The sequence below is a fragment of the Helicoverpa zea genome, chromosome 8 (assembly GCF_022581195.2).
Source record: "Helicoverpa zea isolate HzStark_Cry1AcR chromosome 8, ilHelZeax1.1, whole genome shotgun sequence".
Classification (NCBI taxonomy): Eukaryota; Metazoa; Arthropoda; class Insecta; order Lepidoptera; family Noctuidae; genus Helicoverpa; species Helicoverpa zea.
In genome coordinates, this window is record NC_061459.1 from 5,365,574 (window position 1) to 5,380,982 (window position 15,409).

The window sequence follows — 15,409 nt, forward strand, 5'->3', positions numbered from 1 at the left end:
CCTATATTTAAGAGAAATAAAATTTTCTTATGTGTGACTTAAATTACACAATTTATTGACATAATAACATGTAGCTCAACTATTAATTTTAAAAGGTGGTAGCGTCATCTCTCATTTATATCCAAGAATGTCCTAAATCTGAAAAAAGAAAAGACTAAATTAGATGTTTCGTATTTTTTTAATAAAAAAAGTAGATAGCAATAATCTTAGGAAGAAATGGTTTCGTCGATACAAATTACAAAAATTGGGACAGGACATCTTCCAGATATTATTTCATCTTAAAATAATTTTTCAATTTTTATTCTAACTACCCTAAACCTATTAAATTGAGTACAAACACTGTTATTCCTAAATACATAAAAAAACATTGGGAGAATACCAAACTTGGATTTTTGATGGGGTTTAATACAGAGGAGTCTGTGGTCTCGCTCTGGGAGCGCAGTATCTCTCGCTCGAGCATGGCGCGGCGGCGCTCGAGCTGCGTGCGCACGCGGCCCTCGCGCTCCAGCTGCAGGCTCTGCGCCAGCACCGCGCTCTCCAGCCGCAGCACGCGCGCGCGCTCCGTGCGCAGCGCCGTCCACGTGTCCGCCGCGCTCGCGCACACCGACGACAACGATCTCGACACCTACTCAAAGTATACATGATTATTATTTACATGGTGACGATTGTAATCGCAATTGATTCACATAGCGAAGCCTCTGAATGTCGTATTTGTAACCCTAATATGCACTGGCAAAAATTTTAAACTATATAATGTAATAATAATTTTACATAAAATATCGCATATACACAGTCATCACCCTCCTGCCCTTATCCTAATTTTATTTGGAGACGGCGCAGCATGTTTTCTCCTCCGATACTCTTCTGTCACATATACACAATGCTCTCGCAAAATTTTAATGTTGACCTAAAAACAGTATTTGCGCCATCTGTAAGTGGCATAAATAATCAGAAAGCGGCTTTGACGGAGGCAGGGCCTCAAAGTTTGCTGGAAGTTAACCTCCGCCTGGCCAGCTTCGTCTAGGGGCGCCGGGTCGGTGCGGCCGTCGAGAAGCGCGGACAGGTCGCGGCGGGCGCGGATCATCCGCGCGAACAAATCCGCGCAGCGCTCGTGCCGCTCCAACATGAGCGCGCGCGACGCGGCTGCCGTCACCAAAGCGGTACGCTCCCGCGACAGAGTTTCCACTTGCATATGCAACTCCAGCAGCTGTTTAAATCAGAAAGTAAATAAATCACATATTCTTGCTGAGTGGGGTATTTTTAAAGACAATTGTTGCAGTGAAAATCCAGTATCCAAACTTTTAAATCTTAGTTTGTATTTGTCAAATCTCTTATATATTTCCAACCTTATCACAACAGTGGAACGTTATATTCGATTGCTAAAATTTGTCATTTTCGGATAAGCCGTATGTCTTCGCACCTCGCATCGCATCTAAAAGGAAACCTCTAAACACTTTACCTCTGTATGCAGTTCTTGATACGGAACTTCTTTTGCGTAACCATCATAGTTCCGCAAACGTTTCACTTCAAGACGTAGTGCCGCTAGCTGGTTCTCATACTGTGTCATGCTCTGTTCCCTGTACGTAAATATTGTGAGAATTAATAAATTGCGGGTGTTATATATGTATATTAATATTTTTCTAATTTATTTTAAAAATCTCTAATTTTACAAAACCTGGTTCGCTAACTTTAAAGTTTTAACTTACATCATGTAATAAATAAAGTCCATCTATCTAATTGAAAATTTTACTCACATCAATTTTTCATTTTCTCTTTGTTCTTGTATGACGTGTTGTAGTTTAACAATCTTCTGTTCTCTATCTAATAATTCCGTTGCAATTTTTTCTTGCACGTTGTCCGATCCTTCTCCTTGCTGAATTTTAAAGTATTATTTAATAGGAGCACATGAACTGCTACTATAAATAAAGTGAGAGCTTCTTCAAAAGTTGCTGAATTTTCCTAACTTACTTAAAATTCAGTACAGTTACATTATAGTCCCCAGGCCGGCGAACAAATTTTTTTTGATACATATACATTTAAGACTTTGTGAGTGCCTTCCTTACGATGAGTCCGACAAACTTTTCGAATGCGCAAATTTTGGTGCCGCTGCGTTTTTTAATGCTTGACTCCTGAAATTGTCGATATGACGTCACTATGGCTCTTCGTACATACACGTTTCATCTTTTGAGATTCGTTTAATAAAGTTAACTAGAGAATGGTGGTCAACTTGTCCGATAAAGATCGTGCCGCGTTTGGAGTGTCCACCATCCTGAAAATGTCGATATGACGTCACTATGACTCTTCGTACATACCTGTTTCATTTTTTGAGATTCGTTTAACAAAGTTAACTAGAAAATGGTGGTCAACTTGTCCGATAAAGATCGTGCTGCGTTTGGAGTGTCCATCATCCTGAAAATGTCGGTATGACGTCACTACGACTCTTCGTACATACCTGTTTAATTTTTTGAGATTTGTTTAATAAAGTTAACTAGAAAATTGTGGTAAGCTTGTCCGACAAAGATCATGCTGCATATGGAGTGTCCACCGTCCGGAAAATATAGATATATTTTAAGATTTGGTATAAAGTACTGACAATTGGTGTGAAGTATGTTAATAGTAAATGTTGCATTTAGAAAGTCGTTTCGAATGATATAGTATCATTACTACAGGAGGGATTTATTAACTTGAAAACACCTATCGATAAAATAATCTTATATAAGCTCTAGCTTCTGAAATACTAACAATTCGCCGAAGTTTTTTTAATATGAAATGTTGCATTTAAAAACGTCTTTTGAATGATGTATAACTCATTACTAGAGATGGGATTTATTTAATTGAAAACATCTATCAATAATTATAATTTTGAATAAGCTCTAGCTTCTGAACTACTAACAATTTGTCGGAAGTAGGTATGTTAGCACGAAATGTTTCATTTGGAAAGGTTTTTCAAATAATATATAATTTGTTACTAAAGAAGTAATGGATTAGCTTGACAGAACCTACCGATAATATATTCTTAGAAAAGCTCTAGCTTTTAAAGTACTAACGATTTGTCGGAGTTATGCTAATACAACCTTGCGCTTAAAAAGATCTTTTGATTGAAATATGGCTCATAACTTCAAGTGAGATGTTATTCCTTAACACAATGTAAAGTATCAATAATATGCCTTAGGTCAGTTATGTCTTCCAAAATACTAAGAATCGGTAAGTGGTATGTTAAGACGGAATATAGCGCTTAAAAAGATCTTTCGATTGACATATGGTTCATACCTAGAGGTGGGACATTATTCCCTAACATAGTAAAACCTATCGATAATACGCCTTATTTGGGCTATATCTTCTAAAATACTAAGAATTGATAAGTGGTATGTTGAGACAAAATGTTGCACTTAAAAAGACCTTTTGATTGATATATAGTCCATTAATAGATGTGGGATATTATTCCTTAACATAATATAAACTATCAACAATACGTCTTAGTCAGGCTACTTTTTCTAAAATAGTAATTAAAATTGGTAAGTAGTATGCCAATTTAATATACTTAAATAATGCACGTGAATATTTAAGTCAGAAATTGACAAAAAGAATAAACTTCTTCCAATTGTAATATTTTTTTCTCATTTTCTTGTCGAACTGACTATTTGCCTCACTACATTTGTCGGACAAGTCGATATTTGCAATAAGAATAGTATTATCTATCATTGTTGTATTTGACCGACATGTATGTATGGGGAGACACAGTGACGTCATATCGACATGTTTCGGATGGTGGACACTCCAAACGCAGCATGATCTTTATCGGACAAGTTGACCACAATTTTCTAGTTAACTTTATTAAACAAACCCCAAAAAATGAAACGTGTATGTACGAAGAGTCGTAGTGACGTCATACCGACATTTTCAGGATGGTGGACACTCCAAACGCAGCACGATCTTTATCGGACAAGTTGACCACCATTCTCTAGTTAACTTTATTAAACGAATCTCAAAAAATGAAACGTGTATGTACGAAGAGCCATAGTGACGTCATATCGACAATTTCAGGAGTCAAGCATTAAAAAACGCAGCGGCACCAAAATTTGCGCATTCGAAAAGTTTGTCGGGCTCATCGTAAGGAAGACACTTACAAAGTCTTAAATGTATATGTATCAAAAAAAAATTTGTTCGCCGGCCTGGGGACTATTAGCTTCTGTCAATTTAACTTACCGCAATCCGAGACAAAGAATTTAAAAAGCTATCTTTATCAGCTCTACTTTGTCTTAGTTCTTCCTCTACGCGAGATAAGGCAACTCGAGTCACTTGAAGTTCTTTCCAAATCTCAGTTTCTCTGTCGGAAGGTTCACTCTCTGCAACAGGCGAACTCGTTTAATTCGATTCGTTAAGCAGCAACCGATACATTTTATAATTCCACATATAAGCGTCCATGCAAAAACCTGACCTTTCGAAGGTACATATTCAAGGCATCGTCGTCGCTCCATATCTACGAGCCTCACGGAACGTTCGCGTAAAGCCTGTAATTGATCTTCTAACTCTTTGACTTTCGCGTCCAGCTCTGTCACACGACTCTCAGTAGCTGCCTTGACTCTTTCCTGAACAGAGAACTATTTTTAATCAACCATCATATACCCATTCAAGCGATGGTCCAGAAGCTCAGAATGTAACATGACCCGAATGCTTAGCACCTGTTCCGCTACCTTCGCCTGGAGCGACTCGGCGCGAGCGCGTTGCTCAGCTTCTCTTGCAGAAGCCAATCTCTCCGCGTTTTCAGCCTGCTCACGTAGCTCCTTTACCCTAAAAATGACATCAGACAGTAATTAAATAAACACAAAAACTTATTTAACACTTTTATATAATACGCATATTTCAAAAAACCTGAGTTCCAACGCATCTCGTTGCCGGGACAGTGTTTCGATAGTAATTTCTCCTGTTTTAGAAACTTCAAGTAACTTCTTGGAGCGCGCATCGTAGCTAGTCTCCCGATGACGATACTGAAAATAAATATACAATCGTTTATGATCTCGTTTAAGTAGTCGTCTAAGATTAATGTCACTTCTGAAAATCTTATTCCACTACTTTTCAGAATAAAATTCGAAGAAATGTCATCATCTAATCGCTAACTGCAATAAGTGTAGGATAATATGTATAGTGATAGCTCGATCCCTTAGAATGGGATCGTAATGTAGAGTGTTACAACTTCACTGTCTTATGTGTATGTTGTGCGAGTCTGTTTACGAGTTGCTCGAGGTCTTTGTGCTTTTTGCGCGCCGCCTCGAGCTCGGAGCGCGTGTCCTTGAGCTGGCGCTCCAGCGTGGCGATGCGCGCGCGCGCCACGCGCAGCATGCTCTCCGCCGCCGACACCACCTCCTTCAGCGCCTCGCGCGCCGCACGCTCCTTCGACAACTCCTCGCATACTGCCTGCTGACACATATGTACATTTCAATAAACAATCTACATCTTCAGAAGCATTAACATTATTACTTTCTATTGGTTCAACTTCATGTGCTCATTTTTACAATACATCGGAATTAGGTCAACTAGTTTTGAAACAATGTAACAGATGTGCTAGTACAGCGATCAACGACCTGATAGTTGGGCCTATTATCCGACGTTGGTCCCAGTTCTTTAAGTTCGTCAGTATCTTTCTTCGTTACGTCTTCTAGTTTGTGCTGCAGTATCATATTCTCCTTTTGTAGCCGTTCAATCTTTTTCATCATTGTATCTCGATCGACCCAAGGAATCCTTTAAAATTTTTTATTGTTTTGAATGAATTAAGTTACGAAACAAATAAGATTCATCTAATTTTATTTTAACCAACGAAAAAAAAAGTGATCCAAGTAAATAAAACTAATACTTACTTCGCAAGTTCTAGAGAATAATTTATTTTAGCCTTCAAATTCTCCGCAGTACCAGCCACCATTCTATGTAGCTTTTCTGTTTCATGATCAAATTCAGTGTTCTTCGTTTTCCATTCTAAATTCTGGAACAGAATAATTCAACCAATTAAGTACCTATCAAGTACTGTGTGGAAAATGCATAATTGATTGTTATGGGAAATTCCCATTATGAATCAAGCATCAGCGTTAGTATCAAAATGGCGGCTCCGATGTTTGATTACAGAAGAAAACTTACAGTAAGATAGGTAGCCCGATCTGTTCGGTGCTTGCCCCTCAGAAGATTGAGTAGTTCTATTCGTCGCGCCATAATCTCTGCGCTAACCGCTAACATCTCTTCGGGTATAGGGTTCAATTGCGCTGTTATTTGCTGAAGAACATGTGGACCTAAGCAAGTAACAGTAAAATTATTCATCTATATACATATATATATAAATGAAACCCGCTTTCCGTTGTCACGACATAACATGAAAATGGCTTGACCGATTTGGCTGAAAATTAGAGGGGAGGTAACTTAGACCCGGGAGAAGGTTTTGGGATAGTTTTTGTCACCATCCGGCTACGGGACGCGGGTGAAACCGCGGGCGAAAGCTAGTTTTGGATAAAAACCGCACCTTAAGGTTTTACTTCACCCAAATATTGAATAGAATCAATTCTTCTTATGAACACTACAAACATATGACTTGCCAGACTATTCCTAGATATTTCGTCAAAGTAAATTGAAATATGTAGGTATTTAATTCTCACCAAAAAGTCCGGATATTTCAGAATTTAACGGCATCGCCAAGTCGTCGCGAACTAACATAAGCAGGTCATGTGCCGGCCAGCCGCTGACCGAGAGCACGCGCACTTCGCCCATAGACTCGTCAGCATGCACTCCCGCCCGGGCTTCCAGCTCTTTGAGCTGCGCGAAGTTCTCCAACATCACGTTCTAAGCACACAAATATGTGTATTATAATATTTATCATACATTTTTATTGCTTTCCTGGAGAATCATCTGCGGAGCGCCTGTCCTCGATTCCAAGCACAGCAATCATACACTTATAGATACTGGTACTGTTATTTTTTTTAGTTTATAAAAATATACATTATGTCTCCTATCTAACAACATGAATGAAATGACTCACTTGTTGAGAAATTAGACCTTTGCGCATTTTCAGGAACTCTCGTTTTTTCGTTGCTAAAATTCGCATTACTTTGGTCAAAACACATTGAGGCATAACCAAATCTTTTTCTGTAAAATAAAACAGATAAAGGTCTATAAAATATATACTATAGCCACAATAACTTTTAAATAATCTATTTACACTATTAATGAGATTATGGCAGCACAATCAGTGTATACGATTTTTTCAGGGATATTACCTTCAAAAAATAGAAAATGGAAAGGAGAATTTCGTAACTATAAATGCTAGCAGCTACTTTTCAAACAGATCAGTAACTCAATTCGCCTAACTTAGTAATGTGTCAATTGGATATCTTAGAACTGAGCCCCTGTTCCAACAATTATCTAAAAGATATATTTAAAAAACGTTTATTTACCAGGGTCACTTTCTGGTGGTATATGAAAGGGTTGCATTATCCCGTCGGGTGCCTGTCCGCTTACTGGTGCGAAATGCTCTTGAGATTTCTTCTGCGTCTATTTTGTAATAAATGAGCAATAATTTTAACAAAAGTCTGATGTACATTTGTTAACAATACAAGAAAAAGTACCTATACATATTTCTAGGGGTTCTATATATACTGGAATTCTAAGGTAACATTTTTTTGAACTTTGTTCTTGTTTAGCTATTGTGATTAAACTACAGAGAATACAAAAAACTTTTGAGAAAGTTGTTTGTAATCATGGGTCACTTACGAATTACCAGTACCCCTATAAAACATGTAACCTACGTATGTTTGTCTATATTGATTAGATCTAGATTAACAAGAACTTACAGCAGTGCACGGGGATAGACTCTGGCATCTTCTGTCTGCTGCCTTATTCTTCAAATGAAGTGGGCTCTGGAAGATATCACAGCAAACTTATTTCTTTCTCATTTTTTAATTAATCCTTATTTCATTTGATTACAAGAATGTGTTGTGTTTTACCAATAAAGTAAAATTGAAGAAAAACACATCTTACATAACGCTATGAATAAAATCGCATATATGTTCGGGTTTATACATAAACGTTTTGCAGAAAATAACCTGAACGTAACAAATTACATACTTATTATTAGGTACCTGTTCGATTTGTTATAGGTCCCGTATCGATCAATCTTTATATTCGAAACGGTTTTATAGAAAATCCACAAGAATTAAATAAAAAAAGAGCAATAGTAGGTAGGTACGTAAACCTTGCCAAGTTACATTCTATGCACGTTCAAATTTTATAATTTTACTGTATCAAGAATAATAAGATAGACCAAATATTGAGACTTTTGGTCTATCTTATGTTGAGACCGGGACTCTAGTCTGCCAATATTAGGTACCTAAGTGACTTGTTACTGGTTTCAAAAGTTTGTTTCCATGTATGAATGTACAGATATACACGCATTTCTAAGAATACAATAGGGAATAAAAAAAAAACTCCAAAACATGCACAAGGCATCCTACATGTCAAATCGAAAATAAAACGATGAATGATTTAGGTTCCATTGCATGTACTACCATGGTTGTTTCAAGTCCATATTTTAACTTCTACCAGTTTTATTAATCCTTACAATATAATAGTAAACAAACGAATAGCACCCACTTCAGCAAGATGGTATCAATATCAATCCAGGTTAAATATACCAAATTATATTTAAAAAAAATGTAAAATCAAATGTAAAGAAATTGCTTTCACTCGATTTCTATACACAAATACATATATAAGAAACTGAGAAAGTGTGTATCTCAGCAAAAAATCTAGTTACCTATTTAACTCTATTGGTGGTGTGATGGACAAAAAGTGCATCAATTTTACAGTTCAATCTATTAGCCAACACACATGGCAGGTACAGCCCTAGTTTGTGAAGCCCCGTATTTTCAATTCAACATTTTAGAAGTCAAAGTTCTCGGAAGAAGAGTCCACAACATTTTAAAACACAAAGGTAATCTCGAATTTCAAACTCGTTGTACAATAACCTTTTAACTCGCACTAAACTGATCAATTATATTATTGAATGCTAAACCCTAAACAATTTATTATCATTTTCACCCGATTCCCAGCAATTATGATATCATAGAGGTAATATTTTATACAAGAAGCATAAGTTGAACATCTAGGTTGTAGAAATTATAGGATTCATAATAATTGTGTTAGCAGTTTCTGTGTTCATCGTGTAAGACAAGGTTCATTTTTGATGTAAAGTAACAAAGACTCACTCTAGGCCGTGGTGTGACGGGGCTGGCAGAATGTGCCCTCTTGGCGATAGCTCTCATGGGTCGTTTCTTCACACCGCTTTCATTATCTAAGAAAATAAACACCGCTTATATTAATGCTATCTGCTTATCAGCTACTTATTTAGGCGTTGACTTCAATGCCCTTACGCAGTAGTCGTTCTTATAAAAATATATTTGTCGTACGTAATATATTTTTGAGCCGGCTTAGAAATAATTCTATTTACTTTGTATTATATGTATTTCTATATTTTTCTAATAGGTACTGTACAATCTCTACGAAGTCTATCTCTGACAATAGACTGGAGATAAAAACATGTTGGTCTTATGGTGAACGCCCACTGAGATGAAAGCGTCAGTACACCGACGCAGGCAATGTGTGAAAGGTTTCATAGTTTTATCACAATTTTGAAAAATTGTAAAAAAATCACAATTTTGTGTCGATCTGCGAGTTCGGTTCCGATAGTTGTGCCTTCACCGCTAGGAATATCAATTCTAATTTGTTTAAATTAATATAACAATACCTGAATAAATTCTCGCAATAGTAGTGGATATTAATAGATAATAGTAATTGAAAACCTACCTAGTGATAAGACATCTTTCAATAGGTTGGCCAGTTCTTTCTTCCCCGGCGAGTGAGCGCGTTTTGTGGAACACTGAGGGTGAGATTGTGCAGTTTTCGGCATTTTTTCGGTGGTACCTATGTGACGATTTCAAAGTTATATGACTTTTCTAACAAATGAGACTTGAATAAGTACAACAATGTTGAAAACAGTGTCTATTAACTACCGGATTCACAGTGAAAGAGCATAGTGTAAGGACAATAGGAAATTTGGATTGAAAAAGCCGAGAAGTGGTGTAGGTACTCAGTAGGAGACAAGTATCTAAATACAAAAATTCTGCTTCGGAGAAAGTATTATTAGGTATATTAATTCAAGCAAATTAGAATGACCTATAACTACTTATTTTATAATAACAAACAACATCGAAGAAGTAACAGTAATCACCTAAGCATAGGTATAAAAATAATATTACTACAGAGATACTTAAGGTTCCATTCAGTAAAACGTTGGAATAACCTTGGGAGCACGTCCCAGCTATCTTTGTCCTCGGATAAGCACACGAAGGCAATATATTTATAATCAGTAAGTATGCGAATATCTGAACGTTAATAATCAAGGTAATCGCAGAAGGTTACGCTAGTTGTTTGCTCGCAAAATTATATGAACTCGTGCAAACATACTTTAATTTTTACCAGTAGACACAAAACTGTAATGTTTGAAAAAATATGCTACAATAATAATTTAAACATACAATTTAAATATCCATTGAGCTGAATAAAGGCTGACCTTTCTTATAATAAAGGATGGGCTCGAAAGAAATTGTGACGACGAGACGCGACGCACGCGCGGCGGCCACGTTTTGATAAGATGCAAAAACTATTCGTATTATACTTTGAAATACATTTTTCTTTAACTAATTATTTTAAACTAAAATAACTAGGCAGGTTTTATTTTTATATCATTATTTTTTACAACGTGAAAACACAAAATGGTGGAGTTTTTCAATCGTTGCGGGATTTTCAAGAAGAAGTCCCGTAACTCTTTCATTAGGTTACGAAATTTATGAATTGCAATAAAATGAGTATTTGCTGAATGTAAGAGCGCCTGAGCATAAGTTAAAACATCCTCATTGTTAGAGAGAATTGTTATGTGTCTACATTTAAAGATTATAAGCCGATATTGTGTTTTCATGTGTTATAAAATTTACAAATACCTATTACACCGTTCGCTGAAGGCTGCGATGCTTTCAACATTGTGCAATATTTTTGGTATTTTTGAAGACTTTTGATATAAAGATTAATAGACTTGAAAATTTTGTCAGAATCACCTGGTTTGACACATTTTGCCACCATATTTCCAAATGATGTCCAAATTATATTGAAGTTTGAAAAGTTTCTATTTGTAAAAAAAAATAGTCATAGACTAAAAAAATATTACACCCAAAAGAAGAAAAAAAAAACTTTAATAAAAAATAAGCAACTTGATTGTTGATAGAATAATGTGACGTGAAGTGGTGATAATACAATCACAAAATATCCTTGTGAGATTTATTGTTATTTCAGTTATTGGTGTTAAAAACAACTTATCTAATCCCTGATTGCTCTGGGCCCTGACCGGTTTTCTGATATTAATGTTGTAATTGAACAAATAGTTGGATGGAGGTGAGAATGGAAATAAATAGGTACACATGCATGCCAAAGCTGCCGCCAAGAAAAAAGTGCGAATAGACCAAGTTCTGGGCGACATGAATGTTCTTCCATCATTAAATAGATCATGATTCAAGCCCATAAAGTCGCAAGAGTTAGCCGAGAAAGTGTCAAGAAGGTCAGTATTTACAAAAGGCTTAGATAGTGTAGGTAGAACTCACAGAAATCTATTAAGATAAGTAGTTATCATATTCTGAAATTTTTAAGGCATTTTTCTAAGTCATGTAGGTAATGTTGCAGTAGCAGAATTGAATAAAAACAAAAACAAAGCTAAAACTAGGTCACTGAAAGATATGCAGCAAGTGCGCGCTTGATTTATAAATATTTTGTCCCCAATTACTTTAAAAATATTCATGAGCCACAGAACAATTTTCTACAAAATGTATTAAAAAATATAAAACCGATGTTTGTTTGTTTGCGTTGCAAAGGCTACGAAATAACCTACTTTTCCGATATGAAGAATTCCTTTAATGTTGCGAGTTGCAGCAGCCCCCACGGTGACATATTATGTCGTAATTTATCCAGGGACGAGAAGATTTCCGGGATCAGTAAATAATCTTAACTCTTGGCTGAAAAAAACATCAACGAATTGTATGCTGGTGACTAAAGTTATAATCACGTTTTTCCTGCTATTTTCCTTCTTGAAGGATCTGAAATAATATTTTGGAACGCATTTTGCTTGGGATGGTTTTTGTGATAAACTCACATCAGGATTTAAATGGATTTTCTCGGTACTTATGTGATTAACTTTGATTCTGAAATGTGTAAACCAAGCACGTCGATATATACGATTTACGTCGATATAAATATTAACACATAAGTAAAACGTTTTTTTTTTAACGTTTCGTCATAATCTAAGGATTACTAAATAGTTGCTAACAATAATTGAAGTAATAAACTATTATAATAACAAAGGATTAAACTGTTATCTTTGCCCTAATTGTGAACGTACTTATGAAGTAAACATATTGAAGGAAATGTTGTACTAAATGCTTACGTTTTTTTTAACCGACTTCCCAAAAAGGAGGAGGTTCTCAATTCGGCCGGTATGTTTTTTTTTTTTTTTTTTCTATGTATGTACATCGATTACTCCGAGGTTTATGGACCGATTTACGTGATTCTTTTTTTGTTCGACGCGGAATAGCTGCCAGTTGGTCCCATAGTCATCAGGTCAGGATCTGATGATGGAAACCCTGAGAAATCGAGGGCAACCTTCGAAAGTTGTAGGCATACATAAGGTAAAAACTTGACACTCAGGCGTATGCCTGAAAGCACTATTCAACAGTGAAGGTTTGGAGCTGACCTGATGATGGAGACCAGAGAGGGTCGAGGGAACTCGACAACTGAATATGTAAACTACCTCGTGTTTGGGCTTATATTATTTGAATTGACTAGACCTTTGCAACAGTGAAGGTTCGGAGCTGACCTGATGATGGAGACCAGAGAGGGTCGAGGGAACTCGATAACAGAATATGTAAACTACCTCGTGTTTGGGCTTATATTATTTGTATTGACTAGACCTTTGCAACAGTGAAGGTTTGGAGCTGACATGATGATGGAGACCAGAGAAGGTCGAGGGAACTCGACAACTGAATATGTAAAATACCTCGTATTTGGGCTTATATTCTTTGTATTGATGAGAACTTTCCACTTATATGGATAGTGACAAGTATTTGTATCACTGAAAAGCTGTAAATAAAAAACTTTTTTATAAAAAAATTAAACCGACTTCCAAAAACACTAACTAAAAAGCAAAAAAAAAAAACTAATTTTAGGTGCATCGGCCTAGAAGTCGGTGGCAAAATTAACTTAGTAACATCCATTAGACACCGACTTCTAGGCCGATGCACCTAAAATTAGTTTTTTTTTTTGCTTTTTAGTTAGTGTTTTTGGAAGTCGGTTTAATTTTTTTTTCATTATCTACACGCTCAACAATATTTTCATAAATCATAACGTAAGTACATAGCCAGCATTTTTTCTACGAGCTGTTTCAATATTTTTTAACCGACTTCCCAAAAAGGGGAATTTTCAATTCGGACGTATGTATTTTTTTTTTGTTTGTTCGCTCAAGGCTCCGTCAATTGTTTGTTCGCTCAAGGCTCCGTCAATTGTTTGTTCGCTCAAGGCTCCGTCAATTGCCAACCGACTTGAACAATTATATTTTTGGTTGAATGGGTATACTTCTCAAATGTTCCCATTGATCAGGTCTAGGATCTGATGAGTGGAACCTACATGGACCTACATGGGGTAAAAACTTGACACTCAGATGTATGTCTGATAAAGCTGCGGAACAACGAAAGTTTAGAGCTGACCTGAAAATGAAGAAGAAAGAAAGTCAAGGGCGTTTTAGAAATAGTATTTTGTTTTTTGGAAAATGTCTTATCCCTTCTTGAATTTTAAATATTAAATCAGCAATGGGTTCTCCCACTGTTCAAAGCTTCTCGCGTGTTGCAAAGTGATTTGTTCTACTCTACATTTATTTATCAAACAAATCCACTGATACGGTTGGTATTATCTACTGTATTGTCTGTATTTAATTGTCATGAGTGCTAAGCCAACGTCCTCTGCAGTGGACTGGTAAGATATGGTGTAAACATGCAATACAGAACAGATATCTAGATAGACTGATTTCTATAAAAACACTCGCAATAATAGCCTTAGCATTGGTTTTAGCATTGAAAAGGAGGAAACATAACTGCACATTATTTGCAAAATTGTTAAATTCAAATTAAGTATGTATTTTGAAATCTCATATATTTTCTGAGAAGAACACATAACATTTTCTTGTTCTGAAAGGGACTCTTAAATTAGTATATGTTTCATATTACACACTCTTTAATTCAGCATTTTTCGTGTATACATTTATCATCGACGATCCCTTTTCATTTGGTTAAATAAATAAAGAAATCGTTATCGATCACGCCTTGTAACCGAAATTTTTAATCCATATGACCATCGTAGGTTTTAGACCAACCTTTTTATATTTGTAACGTACAAACTAGACATAACATTTGATAAACATTTGAGTTCTATATCCAACGTGGATCACTTGACCGATGTCAATCAAAATAGGTATAAAAGTCACATTTTTCAACATCGTAAGGCTGTTACGCTTCGGTTCATAACAGAGTGCTTAGTGCGAGTTTTCGTGAATTTTTTTACGGACTCACATGAGAGCGCGTATACTAAGATTTGTATGCAGTGTTGCCAACTTAGTGGATTTTCCACTAATACTGGTGGTTTAAGTCCCCTATTTAGTGGCGAAATGTTGAAAGTACTGCGGGTCAAGTAGCGAAATGTAAGTTTTGTGGTACAACTTTAAGGAGTTACTATGGAGATTTGAAGTCTCACGGAATGTCAAAAAAGCATCTACAAAACAAAAAGGTGAACGACTACTATATAATTATATTAAGTACTCATTCATTGGTCAAATGCGTAACTAAACAATTTGTGAAACTACTACGCCGATTATAATTTGTGAAGGATTCGGATCGGGTCGGATGAATTGCTAAACAGATGTAATGCTTTGTCTGTTTTAATTTTCTATCGTTGCCGAGTTACATCTTTGGATGATTAAATTGTTTTAGGTTACAATAAAATATAAACAATATTTTTTTAGTGGTGAATTTGGTGATTTTAAGTGTGGGATAAATTTTTGTTAGTGGTTTTCTGGTGGTTTTAAAAGTTGACTCTGGTGGTAAGCTTCTACAACTGTTGGCAACACTGTTTGTATGGAACAAAAACAGGTTCCAATTTTTGACACTAGGTGGAGCTGTTTTTGTTCCATACAAATCTTAGTATACGCGCTCTCATGTGAGTCCGTAAAAAAATTCACGAAAACTCGCACTAAGCACTCAGTTTCTTTCTTCGGTTCATAACTCGT

The 15,409-nt window shown here is 36.1% G+C and overlaps 1 protein-coding gene across 1 annotated transcript; it reads right to left on the reverse strand.

Annotated features, from left to right (window-relative positions):
* Positions 1–30: 30 nt before the first annotated feature.
* On the reverse strand, positions 31–10,117 carry LOC124632469 (myosin-7-like). The gene is made up of 18 exons (XM_047167318.1): positions 9,841–10,117; positions 9,243–9,328; positions 7,830–7,895; positions 7,434–7,530; positions 7,019–7,125; positions 6,639–6,822; positions 6,130–6,278; positions 5,856–5,977; positions 5,583–5,739; positions 5,233–5,415; positions 4,873–4,988; positions 4,683–4,791; positions 4,439–4,601; positions 4,207–4,346; positions 1,755–1,873; positions 1,460–1,577; positions 1,001–1,207; positions 31–625 (listed from the first exon to the last, which is right to left on the reverse strand). The coding sequence occupies exons 1-18, from the start codon at positions 9,941–9,943 to the stop codon at positions 308–310; spliced, it is 2,544 nt and encodes an 847-aa protein (XP_047023274.1). The 5' UTR covers positions 9,944–10,117; the 3' UTR covers positions 31–307.
* Between the last annotated feature and the right edge of the window lie 5,292 nt (positions 10,118–15,409).

Coding starts and splice junctions, on each gene's coding strand:
- LOC124632469 (XM_047167318.1), bottom strand. CDS start 9,943: ATGCCGAAAACTGCACAATCTCACCCTCAGTGTTCCACAAAACGCGCT. Junction 5,740..5,855: donor TATTCTCTAGAACTTGCGAA/GTAAGTATTAGT, acceptor AAAATTTTAAAG/GATTCCTTGGGTCGATCGAG. Junction 626..1,000: donor ACGAAGCTGGCCAGGCGGAG/GTTAACTTCCAG, acceptor TACTTTGAGTAG/GTGTCGAGATCGTTGTCGTC.